Here is a 27132-nt window from a genome sequence, read left to right as displayed (position 1 = left end):
GCAGCACACACCTTGGAGCTGGGCTACAGGCAGAGCTCTTATTTTAGGTGGTGGCAGGAGAAGCCACACACAATATGAAGTCAGAAGAGCAAGGGTCACTGAGAGGCCATGTTTTGCCCTTCAGTGTTGCCAGGTCCTGCTATGTGCACATATACATTTAAGCCATGATATTTACTGGCCAGGACACTCCTTTTCTCCCTTTCTCGTAAGTCTCCCTACATGAAATGTGCCTCATGGGAATGCTTAACACAGGACTTAAGAAGTGCAATTTCAGAATCGGGCATCTGCAGCTTCAAATATCAGCTCAATGCTTCACCAAGCATTGTGACTTTGGGCAAATTATTTAGCTTCTCTGAACTTCAGTTTTGTTAATAAAATAGGCATTAAAATGTCTGCCTCACAAAAGTGTGTAAAGATTAAAACCTTTAAGCATTTGGCACGTGAGTGCTGAGATAATAGATGATGGTGATGGTGATGGCGCTGGAGGTGGAGGTGGAAGTGATGATAAGGATGATGGTGGGGGTGATGATGGTGATAGTGATAGTGGTGATGATGGTGATGTTGATAGTTGTGAGGATGGTGATGGTGATAAGGATAATGGTGATAGTGGTGGTGGTGACAGTGATTGTGATAATAATAGTGATGTGGTAGTAATGATGGTGGTGGAGGCGGAGGTGATGATAATAAGGATGATGATGATGATGGTGGTGATGGTGATGATGATGGTGATTGTAGTGGTGGTTGTGATGGTAATGGTGATGATGATGATAATGATGATGATAGCATTGGTCATCGTGGTGTTGGTGGTAGTAGTAATTAACCCTGGAGAAAGAGAATATGGTCGTCTAATAAAAGATACCTCTGTAGATTCTAAGAAGGACTACCTGACTAGGATAAGGAATATATCAATTCAATATTTATCAAACTGTACTAGACTTCAGGAATCACAAAATGCCTAAGACAAGTGCCAATTCTCAAGGAGCTTATAGTTTTGTAGAAGAGGTGGAGGAACAGTGAAATAATTTAATTTTGGTTGAGATGAGAGGGACTTAAGAGGCTTCATAGAGGAAGCCTCTATGATGATGGTGATGATATCAGAAGGAAAGAGAAGTTGGTGTGAACGTGCTGAGTCTGAACATGTAAGGCATGTGCATGGAGATGTTGAGTAGGCAGTTGGCTTGATACCCTGGAGCCGAAAATAAAAACGAGTGTTATAAGCAAGCCCAAGGTAGTAGTTGAAAATGCAGGTATGGATAATAAATAGTATCAAGATAATATCAGGATTTTATCAAGAAGAGGTGGAGTTTGAAGAGGAAGATGGCCAAAGTCCAACCCAAAGGAACTGCCAACAGGAATTGCCTGGGCAAGAGAAGAAGCTCCACTAAACAGAGCTGAGCAGAAGCAGAACAGTTGGAGAACCAGCAAAAATTGTATTAGTGAGGCAAGGAGGGACAGAATTTCAATGGTGGGGAGGCGGTGATCATTCAAATGTCTTCCCCTGAAATCATCTCCTCCTCCCTTTGTGGTCTTGGCAAATGGCGGCACCACAAGTCCAGCTACTTAAGCCAGATATCTGAGAGCAATCTCTCCTTCACACTCAAGCCTGATTACATCCACTGCCACATCTCTCCCAGGTTGACCTTGTTCCTTTCCTTGTCATTGCCTTAGCTCAGGCATTCACCATTTTCACCCAGTTCCACTGAATATTCTCTAAATTGGTCTCTTTGCTTCCTTTCTTCACCCCTTGTATTCTTGACAATTAATTCTAAAACTGATCTTTTTAGAACACAGATCTAATCCTGACACCATCTTCCCTAACTCTCACCCATTACCCTTTAGACATTTCCAAAGGTCTTTCAAGATAAACTCTTCAGCAAAGCAATAAGCAATGATGCTTATTGCTCGGGTCACTATACATTTCTAAAACTTCATATCTTATCATATCCCACACCTTTTTAATTTCTTAAAAAACTGTACTGCATAGTTTCCCAAACTAACCCATACCCTCTCTTGCCTTTAGCTGTAATGCCCTTCACCACCATACCCATGTTTACCTAGGTGATGCCTGCCCACTTATCCTTTGAGACAATTACTAGTACATGGTCCCCTCCTATGACTAGTTATGGGCTCCCTGAGGTAAACAAACAAAATTAAGAACAACCACTTTTCTATGTTATGTCTTCATTCAAAATTCCTTCCTTATTCAGAATCCTCTAACCCCATAACAACTCATGTCACATGACAAGCAGTGGAGTGGTCCATTTTCAAGAGATGGAGAGGAAAAACCCTTAGTATTTGTCCTATGGGGTTTCATCCAGTGACCTGACCTCTTTTTCCCCTGATATTTAGTGGTATACAGCCCTATTAATAAATACCTATAGGGACCTCCTGGAAGATGGCTTTCCCAACATCTTGATTGCAAAAGGATTAGGATGAGAATCATAGTCTAACATCACTCTTTACATTAAAAATAATACAGATTCCAGGTATATAGAAATTACATAGCAAGTAAGAATTCTATAGCAAATAAAAGTGAAGAATCTTAACTGTAACTGTACACCAGTCACAATAATAAACACCATAAAGTAAAAGGAAACTTCAAAGGCTATTAGACAACACTAAGCATAAATAAATGTTAAAGCTCATTGTGAACAGGGTGACCAAACATCCTGATTTGCCCAGGACAGGCCTGGTCTATGCTTGTTGCCCCAGCATAACTATGAATGTCTTCTTTTACTCTCATAAGTGTCTCAGTTTGGATTTTAAATTATATGGTCATCCTGATTATTAACTGTTGTAAAAGATAGTATCAAAAGGGGAGGGGTTTGAAGGTCAAACAGGTAAAGCAACTTATACACTTTGTTCCATTAAAATGGGCAGCCATTTCAGCACTCCTGCTTCCATTTCAGTGCTCTAATTTTAAGTCTTTTCTGGCATCCTCACTCCCAAATTCCCGTAACAATTAATGGAAGCTCTTTAATACTTCTCTGTCTTAGCACCTAACACTTTGAACTGTAATTGTTCATTTCCTGACCCTTCCATGGGGAGGCAGTGTTGCATAATGGTTAAGAGCATAGGGTTAAACCCAGAAAGACTTGATGAGCATAAGTGTTTGGACAAACATGGACTTCAGCATGTGCGCTAAGTCTAGACCACCTAGGTTCAAATCTCAGCCCTACCACATACTAGCTGTATGTCCTTGTGTAAGCTACTTAACCTCTCTATGAACTCAGTTTCCTCATCTGGAAAAAGGGAGATAAAAATAGTATGTGTCACATAAGGTTGTGCTCAGAACAGTGTTGGCCATAATGGAAGTGCTAGCCGTTACTATTAAATGGCAATGAATGTAAAGTGCCCAGCACAATGCCTGCTACTTAGTAAGTACTCAGTAAATGTTAAGTATCATAATTATTCATCTTTATATAGACTCCAAAGGACCAACCAAGCACTCAAATACTGGTTTGCTGATTGATAAATGACATACTGTAAGTAGGTCCAGCAATATGAGAACTGAAAAAAAGCCATATGCTTTAGCAGAAGTAAGGGCATCAGTGACTTTGGAAGTGCTATCTTGGGGCATTGCAAGAGCAGAAACTAAAAATTAATGAGCTGAGGGGCTTAATGGGAGATGAGAAAGCAAGTTTATAGCTTCAGGAAAAGACCTGGAGCATAGACAGTTAGCTTCTCCCTCACTCCTTCCCCATCTCTCTTATCATCTAAAACTGTGTCCCAAAAGAAAAAGTATGAAGAAAGTGTCTAGGAGAAGCTGCATCAGGTCCAGAGACGAAGGGCGTTGACACTGATATGCAACACATGCTTTAGAAATGCACTAGAAATAAAGCAGATAGACTGAGTATGAAGGAGGTCAAGCCAGGGTCCACTTTCAACTCTTTGGCCAATTTGTTTAAAAAAAAAAAAAATGCAGAGAAAGATCTGTGAGGAGCCGGTTGCATAATCCCAGATCTAGAAGTGAGTTTGTAGTCGAGTGGGACCAGAGAGGGATGAGGATCATACCCTTCGAGCCCTGTTGCCATTGGGCATCAGCATCATGCAGAGGCAGCTACTCTGCAGGGGTCAAAGGAGAAACCAAGCCACAAGAGATGCCTATGAAAACCTGGCACCTCTGTCACTGTGATCCTGCCCAGCACTGCTGAGTCTTCCCGCTAGATCATGAGCCTCCAGGGAAATGGCAGAGTTTTGTGTTTAATTATGTGGATATCTAGGGATCAAGAATGAGGCCAGGTACAGCACAATGCAAATCCGAGGTAGAGGCCAGGCCATAAACAACCTCTACATATGGCAAACTGGAATGGTGTAACCATTTCCAAAACAAGTGAACAAACCTTGCAAAGATGAAGTTTCTTTGTGGAAATGATTGGGGTCGATTCCATTCCCCACTATACCCTAAGTGATGGAATGTGAGCTTACTTTAGCCATCAAGACCAACTCCCTTTCACCAGATTAATTCCTTAGAGAAGTTTGTGGGTGTGAGATGATGCGTGTGTGTGTGTGTGTGTGTGTGTGTGTGTGTGTGTGTGTGTGTACATATAAACTATTTTGGAAGCAAATGCCAAGCCAAGTTATATGGACAGCACTTTCAGTAGCAAAGAAAAAGGGCGGTCAATTGTAGTACCATATGACTTCAATGAAGTTAAATAAAACAATAAATTTGTGAAGCAGGAGATAAAATACAAAATGAGATGATAAGGGACCTAGAACAGTTAAGGAAATATAAAATAATATGGAAAAATTTTAAGTCGCCAAAGAAGCAGTAAAGAGCAGAACTGATAATACGGAAAATGAAATAAATGATGCAGGCATGTTTAAGAAATTCTCATAATTTGAGGAGGAAAATGCAGTTAGAGGATAGTGATGAGTGAGAAAATGATAAATAATAAATGAAAAAATAGCTATCCAAAAGACCAGATAATTTTGCATTGTTAAAGTACAGTCTAGAAGAAACTTTCAAAGCTTTCATGGAAGAAAACTCTCTGACTTAAGAAAAAATTGAAAATGGAGATTGAGTAGGCTCATTAAGTGAGAATTTCAATTATTCATTAAAAGACACTAATACTTAGACATTTCATGGTGAAAATGTTTAATTTAAAATACAAAAGAAGAACTTTGTTAAGTGGGAAGAAAACACATGGTACCTGCAAAGGCTCTGGACATTAAATGGTGAATTTTGATTGACATAATCTTTTATGATGGATAAAATTTTTGATGGACAAATTTTGATGAATTTATAAACTAAAATGTTATACCTAGCCAAGATATCACTTACACATTGAAAAAAAAAAAGGCATTTTCAGATACATATGGATTCTTGAAAGGGGAGTAGGCATAATTTTCTTCAGAAAATTATCTCAAATGTGAATCAAAGTTTAAAAATATATATATAGTTATTACACAAAAGGAGTGGAAATGACCATTTGCTTGATTTAAGCAAATATATTTCTAAATAGTATTTTCAATAAATTTTGAAATAATATGGCATCAACAGATAAAAGCAGTCTGTCATGAGAAAGGAACAAGCTGAAAATAAGAAGCTCTGGGGGGAAAAATACACTATTTCTGAATAGTAATTCAAATCCATTGGAAACAATGACCACCACATTGAATATTGCAAAAAAATAGATTCAGTTCATCAGAGGACAGTTTGAGAATATTCCTCAGAACTTAAGCTGAAAGGAAACAGATATTAAAATTATGAGAAAAGAGGCCAGATGTGGTGGCTCACACCTGTAATCCCAGCACTTTGGAAGGCTGAGGTAGGCAGATCACCTGAGGTCAGGAGTTTGAGACCAACCTGGGCAACATGTTGAGACCAACCTGGGCAACATATTAAGACCCCTCCTTCTCCATTAAAAGTACAAAAATAATTAGTGGGGTGTGGTGGCACGTGCCTGCAGTCCCAGTTACTTGGGAGGCTGAGGCACAAGAATTGTTTGAACTCGGGAGGTAGAAGTTACAGTGAGCCAAGAGCAGAACCCTGCCTCAAATAAAATAAAATAATGAGAAAAGAGAAAAGTAATCTAAAGACTAGGTCATGGACATCTGATATATATACACACAATAAGAATCCTGGACACAGAGAACACTTATAAGAGATACAATAAAAAATAATATTAAAGGAAGATAATTTTCCTGAACTGTAGGAAGATTGGAGTCTTTAGATTTGAAAGATTTAGGTAAAATACTCAGCCTAATTGGTTTTAAAAATGGTCTACGACTTGCACAGTCTTAGATAATTTCTTAAAATACAAGAATAGAAAAGTGTACATTCTTCCAACAAAGAAAAAAAAACAGGCGCCCCTCAACAAAAAGGAAGGTGAAATTCAGATTGGCATTAGTTGTTTTACTCTACAACATTAAATGTTCAAAAAAAGCTCAGTAATTATAGGGACTTGAGTGAAATGTGATTTTAAAATTCCTTAGCCAGGCTTTAAAATGATACACTGGGGTGAGCGGAGGGATAGCATTGGGAGAAATACCTAATGTAGATGATGGGATGATGGATGCTGGATGCAGCAAACCACCATGGCACATATATACCTATGGTGTATACCTATGTAACAAACTTGCACATTCTGCACATGTACCCCAGAACTTAAAATACACTTTTTAAAATTTCAAAAAAAATAAAAATTAAAAATTAAAAAAATAAAATGATACACATTTTAAAACTGTATTATTGAAAAAAATTACTTGAAAATATTAACATCGAAATGGAAAATATATATGAAAACATGTATAAGAAAAAGACATGGCATAAAAGAAACAGAAGTAATAGTTCTAGAAAGGTTAAGAAGTCATAATAAGGCCATCAATGAGACTTTATCAAAATATAAAACTGAAAGAATGGATTGTCAGCAGAGAAAATGAAAAATGTAAAATTTTTATGCAAGGTAGCAAAAATCACTCATATTATATGTACATATACAAGAAGATGCAGTTTATTCTTAGCTCCCAGATTTTTCTTTTCCTTCCAGGTCCACCTCCTGGGTAGCAGGAGGGAGGGAAATCCATAAATTTTGAATCCAAGTTGTGATAATAGTCTATTGTGGTGATTTTTTTAATCCCTTTAGGTTAAATTCTCAGTCTTTCAAATGTTGCCTTTGCCTCACCAGTAGAATCTGGGTATTTGAAGGAGATGGACTTGTATCTGTGAAGGAGTCCTTTGATTTTGGACCAGTTGGTTTGATGGAAAGTTGAAAGTTCTGTCACATCTTCAAGGAACAGAAAATTTCAATACTAGTGTTAAATGCATACAGAGAGCTGGAAAAAAATAGTTTTCAATTCACTTTTTGAAGCTGGCATATATCTAATATTCATATCTACCAAAGAAGACAACTTCATATGCAAAACTTTCCAACTTCTGAATAAAAACTTTAAATTTTAAATTAAATACATTTTGTTTAAAAAAAAAAAAAAACTAACAGTATAGTAAACGGGTAATATCCTAAGACCAAGTAAAATTTATCCTAGGAATGCAACAGGGCTTCAACATTTGGGAAATGCTTAAGATAACTCCAATTTTTTTTGACTGCTGAAGATGAAAACCGTATCTCAGCAGAATCTGAAAGATATATCTGAATAAGCTTTCAAGGATATAGGGGATATGAATCATAATTAATGAGGTTGATTTAATAAATATATTTTGAAACCTATACCCTACAGAGAATAAACTATCCTTTCAAATGCCCATGAAATATTTATTAGGTCACAAAGAAAGCCTCCATAGATCTCCTAAGGCACATTTTTTCCAGTCCACATTATCAGCAATAAAAACCAGGAAATGAATAGCAAAGTCCACGAAAACTTCAGCTATCAGGAAAAAAAATACAGATTTATATATTATCTTATCATGAGAAAGACATGATAATGAATATAGAAATTAAAAACAAGACTGAAAGAAATTGATTTTCTGGGACATAGGTTGGCAAACTATGGCCTGCAGCCTGTTTTTGTAAATAAAATTTTATTGTAGTATAGCCATGCTCATTTCATTCATGTACTGTCAATAGCTGCTTTTGTGCTACAAAAAGCAGAGTTGAGTAGTTGCCACGGAGACCACATGGCCCCCACAGAGCCTAAAATATTTACTGTCTGACCCTTCACAGAAAAAGCTTGCCCACCCCTGGACTAGGAAAACATTTGCAACCAAATATAAAATGGGCCAATAATATTGATACCAGGGTCAGCTTCATGGGCGTGAGACCTGTGCAGTCAGTCACCCAGGGCCTCTCATTTCGAAGGGCCTGGCCCTTGATCTTATGCTCTGTTCTTGCCATCTTGAATTTTATAAGTTTTGAATGAGAGACCCTGCATTTTCATTTTACCCTAGGTTCTGCAAATTATGTAGCTTGTCTTAATTGATACAGAGAAAAATGAACTATAAGTGTGAAAAATTACTGCTTATAGTTAAATACATCCAAATTAAAACGATAATGAAATCAATTGGTCCTTCCTCTGCCCACCCTCACTGCACAGTCTAATTACTTTGATGTGGAGACAATCTCTAGGGTAATTGGCTCCTGGAAAGCCAAACATGAACCCCTGATTCTTAGCATCTGTCCCTGTCTCTCATTTCTTTTCATAATCCTCAGATAGCAAAGAGCTTTCTATCCCTCTGCTCTGTTGCCTACAGGCATGGATTTCTTCACCAAATGGCACAAGAGGAAATTAGGTCCTCTCTCTAATGTGATCTTAATCTTCCAAGTTTGGTTCTTTAGCTGTGAAAGGAATTTAGAAAATCTCTCTTTGACAAAGTCTTGCTTCCAAACCAGTTGTCTTGCTGCAAAAATCATAATTTGAATTTAAAATGTTGACTTTCTCCCCCTTACTGCATCACTGCTGGAAATAGAGAATCCCTCACTGCTCCAGTGTGGCCCCTGCCAGATGGATGTCTCACATGGACCAGGGTGTGCTGGGTCACTTTCCATGTGAATACCAAACAGAAAATCACAATTTAAAAAATTCAAAATATTATCCCCATTACGTGTGTAAAGATATTGTTAAAAATATTCATCATAATTCTTTTATAATAGTGAAAAAGTGGAAGCAACCAAAGGTACAAAAAGGAATTATACCTGTTATAAAGTTATAATTATGTAAGTTATAAAGTGGAGAAAATGCACATGTTACTTACAAGTGATGCTGGGAAGGATTAGTGAATGAAATAAACATTTGTTCATAAGCATAATGACGTTAGGTAAAAAGAGCAGAGACCATATCTGTAACTATGCAACATGAAGATGCTCGGGGAAACGTCTGAAAGCAGTCACTGCAGTGGGGCAATGGTCATATCTGGGTTGTGGGATGATGGGTGATTTTTATTTTCTTCCTTTTGTTTGTCTTTCCCTCCTCTTCACCCACCCCTCCCCCAAAATGTCTAACAACAGATCTGCTGCTTTTGTGATATAGTATTTGTAAATCCTCTCCCTTGGTACCCTCATTCTGAGTCATTTCCTCTCCAGTGACATCATCCACAGCCACCCTCACTAGATCATGTTGACCCATCCCCTTTTGATCTTTCTGGGGGATGCAAAGTGGCTACTGTGCTTCATCTCTGTGAATCTGGCGAGTGTGAGAAATGGAGCCACAGCTGTGCATTTCAATTATGGGAAATACCTTTTGGGTTACTAACCCATTGTCTGCATTCTTAACAACAGCACTTTTGTGTTGAATCTGCACCAAAAGTACCAATAGTTGATATTAGAAAATGTTTTTAGGGTTCTCCTGGTATGCATATGGGGTGCGTGTGTGTGTGTGTGTGTGTGTGTGCGTGTGCGTGCATGTGCCTGTTGAAAAAAGGCAGAGTAGAGTCAAAAAGAGTACATATTTTGCTGTAATATATTTTTGATCATGATCTACAGAAAAGCACATTTTACATCTTGACACAGTACATATACAATACTTACATGTAACTGAACAAATGTTACACATATCATTCTTTTTGTTACTGTATGCAGTATATTCTGGTATTTCTATTCTATTCTATTTTTTAGTGTTGGCAATATCCCATGAAATTGCTTTCTCAAATCACTAGTAAGTTGCATACTTACTGAGGCTTAAAAATTATTGTTTCCATGGGCATCAGTTACGTATACTAATGGGACATTCCATCACAAGTCAGTCGAGTGGCACTGGGCATCCTGTACTGGGGTCTCTATGACACAGACAGGAGCAGGGTGGGTGGCCCCAACTCAAAGTCCAGTGCTCAGTGACTTGGTTTGGGTCTGTATTGGTGTCTAACGAAGTTGGAGTGAAGGCAAGAGTCAAGGTCAAGCTTTGTGAGGAAGAGGGAGGCATGGCTGTGACTCAAATCAGTAATAGGAGGACAAGGCCCGAAGGCCTGGGCCAGGTTTAAGACTCCAGGCAGCCAGAGGACAGAGGGGCAAGGCTAGGAGAAAGGAGAGGAAGACATTGCCCTCAGATTATTGTTCAGTTACTTCCAGGGGTCTAATATGTAAAGAGTAGAAGCAAAGTAAGAACTCCAAATCTCATTTTAACTTGTTTTCTGAAGTGCAGTATTTTTCCTGGAAGAAGCTGGGGAGGGAGCACAACAGCAAATGAAAACAGGGGTTTTGACAGCAGAACTAAGTGTGGGTCCCAATTACATGTGCCTGAAGCTGCTGAACGTATCTGTATCCTTTCAGGATTGGCAGGGGACCCAAGTGGGTCACTGAGGACATCAGTGACTTCAACAGGGTGGGGCTAAGGAAAAGTAGAAATTGACAGTTTTATAATTTCCATCCTTAGAACTGCTCTGCCCTTCCAGGATTAAAAGACTCCTTGGTGATGGTTCCAACTGCAAACTTTCTTTTTCATTTTTATTCTATTCTAATCTATGTGCAAAAGAAGGGGGGATAATTTAAACTCAATTTGGCCAACTTGATTCTTTCTGACTCTGGTTGTATGTGCGGCTAATGGAAAGAGCCTGTGTTTTCTAAGGAGCTTAACCACAGGGAGGTTTGGAAACTCACATAAACAGAAAAGAATGCACTTCAGAGAACAAGTCAGAATGAGATCTGGAGTTCTTATTTTGCCTCTACTCTTTGCATATTAGACCCTTGGAAGTAACTGAACAATAATCTGAGGGGAATGCCAGGTTCCATGCAGAATCCTGCACTGGGAACACCCAGTGAGTGCAATGTCACAAAAATGTCTTGACTTCTTATCATGTTCCAAACACAAGAGAAAGCATAGAAAAGCAAAAATAAGACACTCTGGAACTGCTTTCAGCAGCAACCTTCTGGGACTAGTAGTGAAGACTGGTGGCTTTCCCTCCCCATGGTCTGGTGAGCCCTCTCCAAGGCCAAGTCAGATGATAGTATGGGAGGGCATTGACTCTGGTTTTGATTGTATTGAAACAATCTTCAAGCACAGAACTCTGTAAGACTGTCTTCAAGCAGAATTCCTAGGAGGTTACTTGAATTCCAAATTCTGCTGAGATTTGTGCAGTGAAACAGAGGCACAAAATCCCGAGAAGGGGCCTGGACCATGTGTACCATTCTGAGTCCAAGCTGGCCTGTGATGGCCTTCAGTGGCTAGAACTGCATTTGAGTTAGGATTTAGGGGAGTCAAAATTAGGAGCCTTTTACATCCACTGATTTCTAGGGCATGGCACTGCAACTCTGTGACTACAGTTTGCCCAGCAGTTACATGTTAAAGACAATTCTGAAAAAAAAAATCTACAACAGTGTACAGTAGAACATTTTCTAGTACTATTTATATTTAGGCTTAGAAGTTTTTTATTTCTACCTTGCAGCTTTGGTAATAATGGCTGGGTGGGCTGTACTGTCTAAAGATGGTATCAGGATTCCATAGCTGGAGTTTAAAGTCATTAACTCACAAAGATACTGACATGATAAATGGCATGTTCTACATATTGTAGAGTGGAAAGAAACTGGGATTGGATCCACTCTCTGCCATTATACCTAGCCAACACCTGGTTGTGACCAGGAGTCCACTGAGGTCTTCAGGATTGAGAGGAAGCCAAGGGTCTGAACTACCCTGAGTCAATTATTCTGGCAGTAGCCACTAGGGCAGTTTCCAAACCAGAAAATTAGTCACAAGGCCAAGTGCAGGTGAGACATGCATGTTTCAACATAAAGTCCAAACTGAGTCATATACCCAGCAAATTTATCCCTATGGGAGAAGGGGGTAGGACGGGGGTCTGGTAGAGGTCCCAGTGGTCAGAGATAGGAAGTCAGCTGGGATCGATGGGTGGTGATGAGATAGGGGAGAGGACTGTTGCACCAGGCAGGTAAGCCTCCTGCCACTGGGGACTTGGGTTAAAGAATTATAAGCAGTAACCCCCAACATGCTCGCTGCCATGCCGAAACCATAAGCAGCGGACATAGGGCTCTTTCTTTTTCCAAGGAGTGGTTTGGTCTTGGGATAGGACAATGCCTGTATGTGTGGGTTAAGAAGGTTCAGAAATAAAGAGTAGAAGGAATCCAAAGTGCAGATGGAGATAACCCTTTCCTCCCTTTTTCCTTTAGTAGCTGAGGCTCCTTGGAATCCCAGGGTAACCCAGAGAAGACAAACCCAGTTTGGTTCCTAGAATTTTAGAAGGTTGTTTTTACCTTTGATGCTTGAGGAAGCACACTCAAGAAGTACATCTTGAGTGTGGCTCAAAGGGTGTATAATTTGGGCAAGGCTTAAATAATTGTGTAAAGAATGATCACTTTTATATATGAAGTGGCAAACCCCAGCAGTGACAGGATGGGAGGAGCAAGCCTGTCAATGCCTCCTTGCCTCCAGTTTTGTCTAGAGATCTCGTTTTATTGTCTTCTTCAGAAAATTCAGCTTTTGCCCATTAGCAAGACAGTTTTTGATGGATGTAAACTTTTCTCAACACCCAAGGATATATTTTGAATCTTCCCCTATATCTAGCATCAACAAATCAGGTGAACATCAAAATTATATAAATTTTACATTAGTCAGATAGAAGTATAGTGAAAATGACATGTTTTAAGACAGTTGAAAGTGTTTATTATCATTGAGTGACTCTCTTTAATAAGTAAAGGAATACAAACTAATTTGTGACTGTGAAATAGGGCCACTCCTTGAGAATAAGGAAATAGTAACCCAAAAAGGATTTACTTCAAACCCTTGCTCCTTAACAGGGAATCAATAATAGTTTCCCAATTCTAGTTCAAGTTTCTATTTCACTAACACATTGCTTCTCCTCCCAGTATAATTTCCTTATTTTATTTAATTTTTTTTGTTTCTGTGAGTACATAGTGGGTGTATATATTTATAAGGTACATAAGATGTTTTGATACAGGCATACAATGTGAAATAAGCACACCACTTAAAATTGGGTATCCATCCCCTCAAGCATTTATCCTTTGTGTAACAAACAATCTGATTATAATTTTTAAGTTATGCTTATATGTACAATTCAATTCATATTTATTACTATGGACTATGATCACCTTCTTGTGCTATCAGATACTAGGTCTTATTCATTCTTTCTAATTGCATTTTTACCCATTAACCATACTCCCAATATAAATCCCTCCCGGCAGGTCTGATGTTTAAGTCTTTAATCCATTTGGAGTTAATTTTGGTGTAAGGTGTCAGGAAGGGGTCCTGTTTCTGCCTTCTGCACATGGCTAGCCAGTTTTCCCAACACCATTTATTAAACAGGGAGTCCTTTCCCCATTGCTTGTTTTTGTCAGGTTTGTCGAAGATCAGATGGTTGTGGGTATGTTGTATTTCCTCTGAGGCCTCTGTTCTGTTCCATTGGTCTATATCTCTGTTTTGGTACCAGTACCATGCTGTTTTGATTACTGTAGCCTTGTAGTATAGTTTGAAGTCCGGTAGTGTGATGCCTCCTGCTTTGTTCTTTTTGCTTAGAATTGACTTGGCTATGCGGGCTCTCTTTTGGTTCCATATGAAGTTTAAGGTGTTTTTTTCCAGTTCTGTGAAGAAGGTCATTGGTAGCTTGATGGGAATAGCGTTGAATCTGTAAATTACTTTGGGCAGTATGGCCATTTTCACGATGTTGATTCTTCCTAACCATGAACATGGAATGTTTCTCCATCTGTTTGTATCCTCTCTTATTTCGTTGAGCAATGGCTTGTAGTTCTCCTTGAAGAGGTCCTTTATGTTCCTTGTTAGTTGTATTCCTAGGTACTTTATTCTCTTTGTAGCAATTGTGAATGGCAGTTCGTTCTTGATTTGGCTCTCTTGAAGTCTATTACTGGTGTATAGGAATGCTTGTGATTTTTGCACGTTGATTTTGTATCCTGAGACTTTGCTGAAGTTGTTTATCAGTTTCAGAAGATTTTGGACTGAGATGATGGGATCTTCCAGATATACAATCATGTCATCTGCAAATAGAGACAATTTGATTTCCTCCTTTCCAATTTGGATACCCTTTATTTCTTTTTCTTGCCTGATTGCTCTGGCTAGAACTTCCAGTACTATATTGAATAGGAGTGGTGAGAGAGGGCATTCTTGTCTAGTGCCAGATTTCAAAGGGAATGCTTCCAGTTTTTACCCATTCAGTATGATATTGGCTGTTGGTTTGTCGTAAATAGCTTTTATTGTTTTGAGATACGTTCCGTCAATACCTAGTTTATTGAGGGTTTTTAGCATAAAGGGTTGTTGAATTTTGTCAAAAGCCTTCTCTGCATCAATCGAGATAATCATGTGGTTTTTGTCTTTGGTTCTGTTTATGTGGTGAATTACGTTTATGGACTTGCGTATGTTGAACCAGCCTTGCATCCCCGGGATGAATCCTACTTGATCATGGTGGATGAGCTTTTTGATATGCTGTTGCAATCGGTTTGCCAGTATTTTATTGAAGATTTTTGCATCTATGTTCATCATGGATATTGGCCTGAAATTTTCTTTTCTTGTTGAGTCTCTGCCGGGTTTTGGTATCAGGATGATGTTTGTCTCGTAAAATGATTTGGGAAGGATTCCCTCTTTTTGGATTGTCTGGAATAGTTTCAAAAGGAATGGTATCAGCTCCTCCTTGTATGTCTGGTAGAATTCGGCTGTGAACCCATCTGGACCTGGGCTTTTTTTGGGTGGTAGGCTCTTTATTGCTGCCTCGACTTCAGACCATGTTATTGGTCTATTCAGGGTTTCGGCTTCTTCCAGGTTTAGGCATGGGAGGATGCAGGTGTCCAGGAATTTATCCATTTCTTCCAGGTTTACTAGTTTATGTGCATAGAGTTGTTTGTAATAATCTCTGATGATGGTTTGGATTTCTGTGGAATCTGTGGTGATATCACCTTTATCTTTTTTTATTGCATCAATTTGGTTATTCTCTCTTTTCTTTTATATTAATCTGGCTAGTGGTCTGTCTATTTTGTTGATCTTTTCAAAAAACCAGCTCCTGGATTTATTGATTTTTTGAAGAGTTTTTTGTGTCTCTATTTCCTTCAGTTCTGCTCTGATCTTAGTTATTTCCTGTCTTCTGCTAGGTTTTGAGTTTTTTTGATCTTGCTCCTCTAGCTCTTTCAATTTTGATGATAGGGTGTCAATTTTAGATCTCTCCTTTCTTCTCATGTGGGCACTCATTGCTATATATTTTCCTCTAGAGACTGCTTTAAATGTGTCCCAGAGATTCTGGTATGTTGTGTCTTCGTTCTCATTGGTTTCGAAGAACATCTTTATTTCTGCCTTCATTTCATTGTTTATCCAGTCAACATTCAAGAGCAAGTTGTTCAGTTTCCATGAAGCTGTGCAGTTCTGAGTTAGTTTCTGCATTCTGAGTTCTAACTCGATTGCACTGTGGTCTGAGAGACTGTTTGTTATGATTTCTGTTCTTTTGCATTTGCTGAGGAGTGATTTATTGCCAATTATGTGGTCAATTTTAGAGTAGGTGTGATGTGGTGCTGAAAAGAATGTATATTCTGTGGATTTGGGGTGGAGAGTTCTGTAAATGTCTATTAGGTTTGCTTGTTCCAGGTCTGTATTCAGGTCCTGGATATCCTTGTTGATTTTCTGTCTGGTTGATCTGTCTAATATTGACAATGGGGTATTAAAGTCTCCCACTATTACTGTGTTGGAGTCTAAGTCTCTTTGTAAGTCATTAAGAACTTGCCTTATGTATCGGGGTGCTCCTGTATTGGGTGCGTATATATTTAGGATCGTTAGCTCTTCTTGTTGCAGTGATCCTTTTACCATTATGTAATGTCCTTCTTTGTCTCTTTTGATCTTTGTTGCTTTAAAGTCTATTTTATCAGAGATGAGAATTGCAACTCCTGCCTTTTTTTGCTCTCCATTTGCTTGGTAGATCTTCCTCCATCCCTTTATTTTTAGCCTTTGTGTATGGAGTTAAAGACTTAAACATCAGACCTAATACCATAAAAACCTTAGAAGAAAATCTAGGCAAAACCATTCAGGACATAGGTGTAGGCAAGGACTTCATGACCAAAAGGCCAAAAGCAATGGCAACAAAAGCCAAAATAGACAAATGGGACCTAATCAAACTCCACAGCTTCTGCACGGCAAAAGAAACAGTCAGTAGAGTGAATCGGCAACCAACAGAATGGGAAAAAATTTTTGCAGCCTACCCATCTGACAAGGGGCTGATATCCAGAATTTACAAAGAACTAAAGCAGATCTACAAGAAAAAAAACAAACAAGCCCATTCAAAAATGGGCGAAGGATATGAACAGATACTTTACAAAAGAAGACATACATGAGGCCAACAAACATATGAAAAAATGCTCATCATCACTGGTCATCAGAGAAATGCAAATCAAAACCACATTGAGATACCATCTCACACCAGTTAGAATGGCGATCATTAAAAAATCGGGAAACAACAGATTCTGGAGAGGATGTGGAGAAATAGGAACACTTTTACACTGTTGGTGGGAATGTAAATTAATTCAACCATTGTGGAAGACAGTGTGGCGATTCCTCAAAGACCTAAAAATAGAAATCCCATTTGACCCAGCAATCCCATTACTGGGTATATATCCAAAGGATTATAAATCATTCTACTACAAGGACACGTGCACACGAATGTTCATTGCAGCACTGTTTACAATAGCAAAGACCTGGAACCAACCCAAATGCCCAACGATGATAGACTGGATAGGGAAAATGTGGTACATATACACCATGGGATATTATGCAGCCATCAAAAACGATGAGTTCACGTCCTTTGTAGGGACATGGATGAACCTGGAAACCATCATTCTCAGCAAACTGACACAAGAGCAGAAAATCAAACACCATATATTCTCGCTCATAGGCGGGTGTTGAACAATGAGAACACATGGACACAGGGAGGGGAGCACTACACACTGGGGTCCGTTGGGGGGAAATGGGGGAGGGGCGGGGGGTGGGGAGGTGGGAAGAGATAGCATAGGGAGAAATGACAGATACAGGTGAGGGGACGGAAGGCAGCAAAGCACACTGTCATGTGTGTACCTATGCAACAATCTTGCATGTTCATCACATGTACCCCAAAACCTAAAATGCAATTAAAAAAAAAAGTGAAAAAAAAAAAAAGAAATTGGATCCGCTTGTTGGAAGTGGGGCCTGATATGGGGGTGTTTGGGTCATGGGGGTCTTAGTGCCATCCTTCCAGTAATTACAGGCTGCAAAATGGTGAGCCAAATAAAACTTTTTTCTTTATAAAAATAAATAAATAAATAAATAATAAAAAATAAATCCCTCCCAGCAGAAATTCTTTACTGATGAGAAAATTGGACATGGGATAGAGAAGGTCTGGAGATTCCTCTCTAATCAGTAGATATCTTACCCTACCCCTCAGTAACCTGAATTTCAAAGATGAATTTTCCTGGTTGTATGGACCAAAACACAGCATTGCATTTCAGAAGTGGCCACTAATGGACAATCTTCAAGGAAATCTCTTGATTCTTATAAAGACTGGGATTAGCTTATAGCCAGTCATGTGGTGTATCTTCTGAGGCACCTGAACAGCACTGGCCATCTCTGCCAGATCACCACCCAGGACCCCCAAGGCCAGAGGATCTACCCCATGGCTGAAGGATAGCAGCCTGGACCAGTCTGTGACTTGAAGTATGCAAGTGAATCCTGTCCAGGAGGTTGGTCAGGTCTTTATGAAAGATTTCTAAAGCTTTAAGCCCAGGGCTAGTATGTGCAGTTTTGGTGAGCTCATGGGAGACTCTAGCTGCCATTCAGCTTGGAGATCTATTAATGATCATGTAGGCCCAGTCACCAAGGAGCTAGCTATGCCCTAAAATCAGTGACCCATCTGGGAAGTCTTCTTAGTTCACATAAGTCACAGGACTTGGAGAGAGCTATCTGAGTCCCAAACTCAGGATGTTTATCCAAGCCAAGGTGAAATAGGTGAGGTCCAGTTGGCAAAAGATCCAGAGGTTTCCATGAGCAGTAGAGGCTTTTCCTCTTCATGCTCTTCTTTTTTCATTCAATAAACAGATAGTGCTTGGAGGGCAAATTTCTTTTAGACCAATTGCCACCCAGTATCAAGGGATGCTGGCAGAGAGGTGGACACAGTGGTCCTGAGAGCATAAGGCAGGGGCAGTGAGTCCTATCTGTGTTGGTCAAAAGCAACAGGGAGAGACTGAGCTGAGTCTTGAATGAAGAGTTACTTACCACTGTCGACAATGAGTATCCCAAGCAGAGGGAGTATGTATAAAGGCTGAGCGAGCAGAATTGACAAAGAGGTGCTTTAGACAGGAGGTGAGCCTAGTATGCTCGTTCCAGATTCCTTCCCAATCTCCCCAGCTCCTCACCTCTTCTCTGCAGGCTCCATGGTGCTGCACCATGAAACAGCTTGCTCTTCCCCAACTTCTGTGTTTTACACCAAGGATGGTCTTTCTCCCCTTGTCTTCCTCACAAGTTTCTACCTGTCCTTCAACCAACCCCCTTCACAGCCTGCACAGGCACAAAGAATCGTTCCCTTTTCTTTTCTCCAAAGGCACAGCCCTCAACTGCAGCACTTTCATAACAGGTTACATGTTAATTCTGTCTTCCTCACTCAACTCTGAGTTTTTTGGGGGAAAGCACCATTTCTTAGCCATCTCTGCACTTTAGGCAGCTAGAATAGTGCAGGGTGATGTTAAAAAATATGAAATCCCCAGTATAATCTTCCTACCTCTGCTTATGCCAAATATCATCTCAAATTAGCCAAAGTGGGGTTCAAGATGAGCCCACTAAAATATAATTATAATGAATATTTCTTGTATGAGGAGAAGGACCCAGAATTGAATCCCACTGACTCTTCTGTTATATCATATATTATGTAAATACAGTCATTATGGCTGGTAGAGCAAGCTCTCTTACCTTGTTCTCCCTTTTCAGAGTTGCTTTGACTACTTCTGGACCTTTAATCTTTATCTTATTTTTAAAGTCAGTTTTTATGTTTCACAAAAAATCCTCTCAGATTTTTTCCTAGAATTGAAGTTTCAGATTAATTTGAGGAAAGCGAGACACCCTTTTGACACACAGTATCCAATGTCATGACCATAACATATTTTACTACTTTTGTTCAGGTCAGAGAGATGTATTATTTCTGGATATGGGATAAAGAAAAATACATTGTCCTCCTAGAAATGGAATACACCCAATCAGAATGAGAATTCTTGTGACCTTCATTCCATGAAAAGGAAGGCAAAAAGTCCTCTTAAATATCTATAAAATAGTTTGAAACAAAGAAAAAAACAGCAACAAATCACTCTCTGGTTGTTAAAATTGTAAATGAGTAAATAATAAAAATCATCATAAATCAGTGGAAAATGTTTGCAGTACAAAATGTCAGAGCAGAAAGAATGAATTCTAACCTCAACAGTTATTAGAATGGCAAGCAGAAATGCAGAGCTCGCCTGAAATGAATCCTTAAGTGAAACGGAGGAGGCATCACAGCTACTAAAGAGTGGGTTCAAATAGAAAAAAACTAATAGGAGCCATTGCAACAAACTGAATATGAGCACTGTGGAAATATAAGCTGATTGAAGCAGTAGGAAATGGTCCCTGTGAAACAGATGTCAAACTTGGGAAATAAAGAAGCCCCTTTCCAAATCTAAAATCCTGTGATTCCATATGTCCTAGAGAAACAGTTTCCCTCTTGTCGCTAAAACGATTCCTTTTTCATATAAGGCAAAGCTGTGTCATTTTTCTCTTTCGTTTATTAATATGACTAAATTAGATTTCCTTAAATGTTCAACTATCACTACCTTCCTGAAATAAACTTCATTAATAAATTATTATTCTTTTGGATTCCTGCTGGATTCATTTCATTAATATGCTTTAGAGATTTTGCATCTATATTTACAAATGAATTTGGACTCTTTGGGGAGGAATTGTATTTATCATTGTGTGTGTTAATTTCATTTAAATGAATTGGAGTAGTTTTTCTTTCCTAATCAGAGAAAAATTGAATAGCACAAAAATAGCTGTTTCTCAAAGATGTGAAACTTACTTGTGAATCTCTTTAGGCCCAGGGTTTTTTGTTGCTGTTGTTTTCCAGGGCTTGGGTGTGTGGATTTGGGGGAGGGTGGTGTGAGGTAGAGTGAGGGGATTTCTTTTACAACATTTTAAAGAACGCTAACAGAAAGTCAAAGCAGGCTTTCAAATAATTTCCAAAGTTACCAAAGTTTCAGGTAATGAGTCCAGTTAATGGAGAGGTCAAATGTAAAATATCAGAATGTGAAGATAAGTAATATAAGGTAAAGACAATTGAACACCTGAGTCAAGCAACATCTGCTTTTGTTTTCCTAGATCAGGAAGTGTGCTGCACCACTGGAATGAAATCTATTACTTTGTGGAACAGTTGGCTCATAAATTTATCAGGTGAGAAACACTATGAATTTGCTTCATTTGTAGTTCTCTGTCATGAGTCAAACCAGTCATGTTTGCTATTTTATTAATTACTAAATACTTTGGGGATGTTTTTCAACTAAGGTGGGCTCTCAGACCTTGGACCAGGGACTGTTTACTGTGTTTTCATCTTTGCCACGTTTTAGAGTAACTTTGGGCTTTATGTTTTGGGGAGGAATCACATATGGTTATGAGACGAAAAATATTTAGCATTCTCCTTTCTCTGTTGAATAGCATATTCTTATTACCTTTAACATTTTTCTTGCATGGTGCATCATGCTGCAGCAATTGGCACATCTTAGCTGGACTCATGTGTAGGATGTGCAGTGTGTAGGATGAACTATTCATCCTGGTTTGCCCAGAAATTTCCCAGTTTTAGCACTGAAAGTCTCACATCCTAGGAGGAATGCTTCTAAGTCCTGAGCAAAACGTGACAATTGGTCACTACACACATAATTGGTGTACTATCAGGTAGAATCCTCTGAGCATTTTCAACACCACTTTCCCAGGCAAGACAATGCAATTTCGAACATAGTCACTGCAAATATCATAGGAGTCTTGGACTTTCCAGGGAGTATGGAGGCTCACTAGTAAAGGAAATGAGGCTACTTTGCCCCACTGTGTGCAGCCTCCAAGGGATAACACAACAGTAATAGTTTTCATGGAGTGCTTGACACAAGTTGTCAACATCTTCAGTAAAATTGGTCTGATCATTGTAAATTCTAACACAGCTCCAATTCATGCTGCTGGCCTCCATAGAGTCTTCCAGTTGATAGGAGTAACCATAAAGTGCTTCTTTGGATAAGGTGTTTTTGTTTTTGTTTTTGTTTTTGTTTTTGTTTTTGTTTTTGTTTTTTTGAGACGGAGTCTTGCTCTGTCACCGGGCTGGAGTGCAATGGCATGATCTCGGCTCACTGCAACCTCCGCCTCCCAAGTTCAAGCCATTCCCCTGCCTCAACCTCCTGAGTAGCTGGACTACAGTTGTGTGCCACTATGCCCAGCTAATTTTTTGTATTTTAGTAGAGATGGGGTTTCACCATGTTGGCCAGGACGGTCTCAATCTCTTGACCTCGTGATCCACCTGCCTCAGCCTCCCAAAGTGCTGGGATTACAGATGTGAGCCACTGTGCCCAGCCAAATAAGGTTCATTATCTCAGAATACAGGTTATCCTCTAAGCCCTGGGTAGTGACAGACAGGTTCCCCTCAAATTCAGTTATTGACCTCAACACATACCTACCTGCCTAATTGGTAGGAAAGGGTTAGGAGGTGGCTTGTCTATTATGCCAAAAATTGGAAGCTGCAGCAGGAAGCATCTAAACCCAGATGATAGGAAAAACAGATGCTGAGAGGACAGATGGGAGAAAAAAGTACGTGGGTGGTGGTAGAAAATGTTTTAAAGGATCATAGAAACTAGGAATTGAAAGGAATGACTTCCCAGCCTATCCTAGGAGGCATTGTGTAACTCTCTACTTGAATAGCTCTGGTGAAAAATCACTGCCTTTTGAGGCAAAAGTCCAATAGTTGGACAATTCCAGTTTTCATAAATCTTTTTGTCATTAAGCCAAGATGTCCTTTCCTCACTCACAGCCATTGGCCCTTTGGAGTGATATAAAACAAGTCTGCCTCCACACCCTTCACAGTATCTGCTCTGTCTCTAATTGCTCTTCTGAGCTTCTGCTCCCTCTGAAGCGGAGGCGTCTAGTGGAATAGGCTTTGAAGTCAGGCAGATGTGGGTTTGAATCTAAGTTCCATTGTGCAGCTATAGCAATTAACCAACCTTGGCTGAAGCCTAGTTTATATATGAGGCTTATAAGAGAAAACATGTGCAAGCCAACTAGTCCAGCACCTGGCTTAGAATGGGCCCACAACATCTTTTCAGTTCCTTCATCAATTCCAGACTCTTCACTAGCTTAGCATAAAAAAATTGTGAACAGGGGCAAGGGAGGGGATTAAGAGATTACTTAATCCAATTCCTGTGCTTTATCCGTGAAGCAACTGAGGACTGGGGAGGTTGACATGGCTTAATCCAGACAAGGCACCCTTCTCTGGTTGTCTCTGCTAACTCCACTTGGCCATGGAGCCCCTCAAAGTGTGGAACCAAGACCTTGCCACACACAAACTCCGCAAGGTAGAGGCTGGGCTGTAGTCTGATGACATTCACAGCTCAAGTGCCCATAACAGTGCCAGAAACATAGTCCATGCTCAGTCAATATGGGCAAATGAATGAATGGGCAATTTTCATTTATTTATTCATTTTAATAAAAAGTCTAAGGCAGTTGGGACTGCAGGGGAGAAATTCATTCAATAATAGTGGCTGATGTCAGTACAAGTACATCATTTCTAATCTCAGTGGGATTTTTGGCATTTTAAGTCGTTTTATTTATCTTGATTCTGACCCTTGGTCATTTTTCTGATAACGATGCTAATGCTTTGCCATTTCCTCAAGCCTTCAATCTATACCTCACACCCATCACTCTCAGCAAAGAATGTCACCTCCTACTTCACCAAGAATCCAGCAAGTAGTGGACATGTTCAAGTTCCAATCTATTCCCAAGAGATGCATATATGTCCTTCCCACTAGCCTCTGAGATCCAAGTATCCCTCCTATGTAAAGCCACCCTTTCCATTTTAGTCCAGTTTTATCCCATCGTCTCCCATCTCCGCCAGGTCTTTGTTTCTGTCTTGTATTCTTCTCTACCTTTCCCCTGGCTCCTTCCCCACAGTCTACAAACACAGACTAATCTCTCCTGCCCCTTGTCCCAAAAAAGCAATGACAGTGAATCTCTTGCTCTTGTCTTCCTATAGGTGGGACCCTATTTCTTTACTGGTTTCTCACTCACATGTCTTTGAAGAGTGGTCATCTGTGTATCATTACTTCTCATTCATTCCTTAACCCAGTGCTGTCTGGTCCTCATCCCCACCCTTCACTGCTTGCTCTCACCAAGGTCACTAAGGGATGACGCAGAGGAAAAATCCAGGAGCACTTTGCAGCCCTTAGTCCACTGGATGTAGGGGTCTCAGTGGATGCAGACTTTTCCTTCCTTGAAACTCTCTCCTCCACTGGCCCTGGTTCTGCTTCCATCTCACTGGCCTCAGCCAGCCCTTCCCACGCTGCTGGTGGTTTTCTATTTGGCTCACTTCCCTCCTCACTGCTGACACTCTCTCTGAACAACTTTGCCCACATCAGTATGCTGAGGACTTCAAATTATGCCTCTAGCCTAGACTCATATGCCAGTTGCCTCTTGGAGACCTTTGTTTTCCACATTTAAAGTTTATTATTTCCAGAGCTGAAATTGATGGAAGCGAAGCAGTATACAATGTGGCAGTTAGGAGCCCAAGTTCTAGGACACAGTGTCTGCTGCCCCAGTGCTGGTGGAGTAGTTACAGGCAGCACGGGGTCATGAACAGAAAACTGACGTCTGTTTTAGGGACCAATATACAATTCACCAGGTATTGCCTGCGCTCCATCAAATGTTGAACATCATGCAACGGGCTTCCAAAGATGCATAAGGCACATGATAATAAATGTAGACTTTATCCTAGAGGCAGTAGTCACTGGAAATTCTATAGCAGTTAAGTGACAGGATATAACTTTTGGTTTAGGAAAATAATTCTGGGAGCAGCGTGAAGAGTGAATTGGAGCAAAGAACACTCTTAGACAAGATGCCAGCTAGGAAATTGTAGTGGTCAGACAATTGAGGCCAGGATCTTAAGTTAAGAAATGGGAAGTGAGGCAGGTTTGAGAAGCAGTTGGGGAACTGGAACTATAAGTTTCAGAGCCTGATGAGGTGTGGGAGGTTATTGCATTGTGAAGAAATAGATTGATGCTATCGCAGAAGAACAAGTTGAACACACAGAATGGCATTGCACTACTGAATCCCTGCAGTCTGGCGGTCCATCTTGCAGACTGAGAAACAAGTTCACCCTCAGGTGAGAGTGCTTCTGCCTCCAGAGTGTGACTCTTACATTGGGAATGCTCCTGAGCACTGCCATATAAAAACCATGCCAATTTATTCATTAAAAATTCTGCCAAGTGAAATAGATATTCTTATGACTGGTCAGCACATTCTCTCCTTAGAGGATAATCTCCTTGGGAAGCTAAGGAGAAGTTAAAAGTTGATGGTGATTCCACTTTCAGATCAAAGGGAGTTTGTTATATGATGTTAATGGCTGATGGCATCAAGCTGCAACTCATCATTAGAGAATACACCAGACTACTGTGGAAACATCAAATTTTGTCTATTGGGATCCCCTTTTATAGACAGCATACAGACTGGTCCCCTTGTTGGAACACACTTCTTCAAACAGAACACAGGACAACAAGGAAGTTTATCGTTCTAACTCATAATCCACACTCACCGAGCAGAAGCAGCCTCCAAGAAGACCCAGTGTGTCTTCTCTTTGACCTACACTTCAAGTACACTGCTGGCTAATTAACACCCGCAATGCCAGCCTTAGAGGCTCCCTCTGCATTAGGGGTCATCAGCTCTGGCAACCATGATAGAACAGGAGGGACAGGGAGGGAGCCTGAAGGGAGTGGCATGCACAGTCTTATTGTCTGTCCTCATAGAGCTTCTTTTCCTTTCCAGCCCACAGCTGAGAATGTCCTTTATTGTCTTCTCCACTCGAGGAACAACCTTAATGAAACTGACGGAAGATAGGTAAGCATACATCTCATCCCTGTTGTTAAAAAGTCAATCACCCCATTCAAAAAACAGGAGTTTCTGATCCCTTATTAACAGAAGGAGAAACTGAGGCCATATCACCTTCCTGAGAATAGCAAACAGAACCCAAACCAGACCCAGCTTCCACATTCTTTCCAGTTTACCTTGCTGCCTTCTGTTGAACAGAGAATCATAAAATCCAAGACACCTGTGTGACTTGCCTTCAATATTGGCCAAGGATGTTAAGAAGCTCTGAGGAGGTGTCTCTAGCCATCTCAAGATGCCTCATCTTGCTCAGTCTTTAGACAATGCCATCCTTTATGCAGAGATGTCTTTTGATCAGCGATAGGGAGCTAAACACCCCTCTTACCTGTTCTTCACATCCTGCTACAACCCAAGGCTTCCTAGTGAAGCTTCATGCTGGCTTACATGCTCCCTGCATAAGAGTTTGGCCAAGAGACCAGGTTCACACATCACTTGCAGGTGTTTTGTGTGTTAATGCCTGCAGCTTCTGGGAATTTGAAGGGGGCAGGGGGGTCAGGTATTTATAAACACTATCAGAATGCCAAGGCTTCTAGACCCATTTTGGTTTGTTATGCTTGTTGGAATTGGTTATCCTCTGACTCTACCTGCAATCTAATTTTTGTGTGCCTTAACTTCACTTCTGCTATTTTCCTGTTCTGAAGAGAAGACAGAGGGTAGAGTCCCTGGTTTGCTGGAAGAAGCATTTCATATGGGTCAAATGTGCATCAAACAACAGCCAGAAATGCCTTGCTGAAGGCTGTGTGGGTTTCATGTAGTGACTGTTTGGCCTAGGTCTGCTGGCAAAGCACAGCGTGGTTCACGGACACACCCCCAACCTCATCAGCCTATGGAAGAGATGTGGGCTAGAGCTCTCTGAAACTCTTTCTCAGGAGACTGGCCAAAAGAATCAGGCTTTCAGATCTTCCAAGCTAGTACTGCTTCTGAAATATATGACTTGCAGTGTTTTAGTTGAGCACAGAAATTTATATTTTTCTATCTCACTTGATCTTCACAATATCCTTATAAAACAGTTAAGGGTCCATTAATATACCTGTTTAATATTTGAGAAACCTTATAGAATTAAGAAAAACTTGTTTCAAAAGCAAGACATGAATTGGCAAAGACTTTCATTTCAGCAAAAGGTTTTGGATAAATCAAAAGAAATAATATCAAAGATGTACACCTGATCCTTAACATTTTGAACTGAATGGGTCCACTCATACATGGGTATTTTTTAACCAAATGCAGATCAAAAATACAGTATTTGCAGGATGCAAAACCCACATATATGGAGGGCTGACTTCTAGTATCTGCAGGTTCTGCAGGACTGAATGCATGGATTTTGGTATGCTCAGGGATAATGAACCAATCCTTTGCCTATAGTGCGGAATGACTGTATGTGTATTTAGTTCTTGAGATCAAATACACATAGGGTAAAGCTATGAGAAGGTGAAAAAATAGAATGGAAAATAAATATAATGTGTTAAGATACAGTAAAGAAACTACAATTAGACTAATAATGCCTACCATTTGTGTCTTTTATCTGCAAAGCACTTTACATATCATTTTTTATTTATCCTTATATAACCATTGTACTCTATTTTCCAATGGGAAGGAACTATGCAGTCATTT

The 27132-nt window shown here is 39.9% G+C and overlaps 1 protein-coding gene across 4 annotated transcripts in view; it reads left to right on the top strand.

Annotated features, from left to right (window-relative positions):
- ANTXR1 (ANTXR cell adhesion molecule 1) overlaps positions 1–27132 on the top strand; it is a 266805-nt gene that overhangs the window by 9610 nt on the left and 230063 nt on the right. For all 4 annotated transcript variants that reach the window (XM_003922664.4, XM_074398773.1, XM_074398788.1 and 1 more), the window contains exons 2-3: positions 20713–20784; positions 25402–25473. In XM_003922664.4, the coding sequence (XP_003922713.1) occupies positions 20713–20784; positions 25402–25473 (144 nt within the window). The remainder of the gene's footprint in view (positions 1–20712; positions 20785–25401; positions 25474–27132) is intronic.

This window comes from Saimiri boliviensis, chromosome 1 (genome assembly GCF_048565385.1).
Source record: "Saimiri boliviensis isolate mSaiBol1 chromosome 1, mSaiBol1.pri, whole genome shotgun sequence".
Taxonomy (NCBI): domain Eukaryota; kingdom Metazoa; phylum Chordata; class Mammalia; order Primates; family Cebidae; genus Saimiri; species Saimiri boliviensis.
Note: the sequence above shows the minus strand (reverse complement) of the source record. Positions and strands in the feature narration are given on the sequence as shown.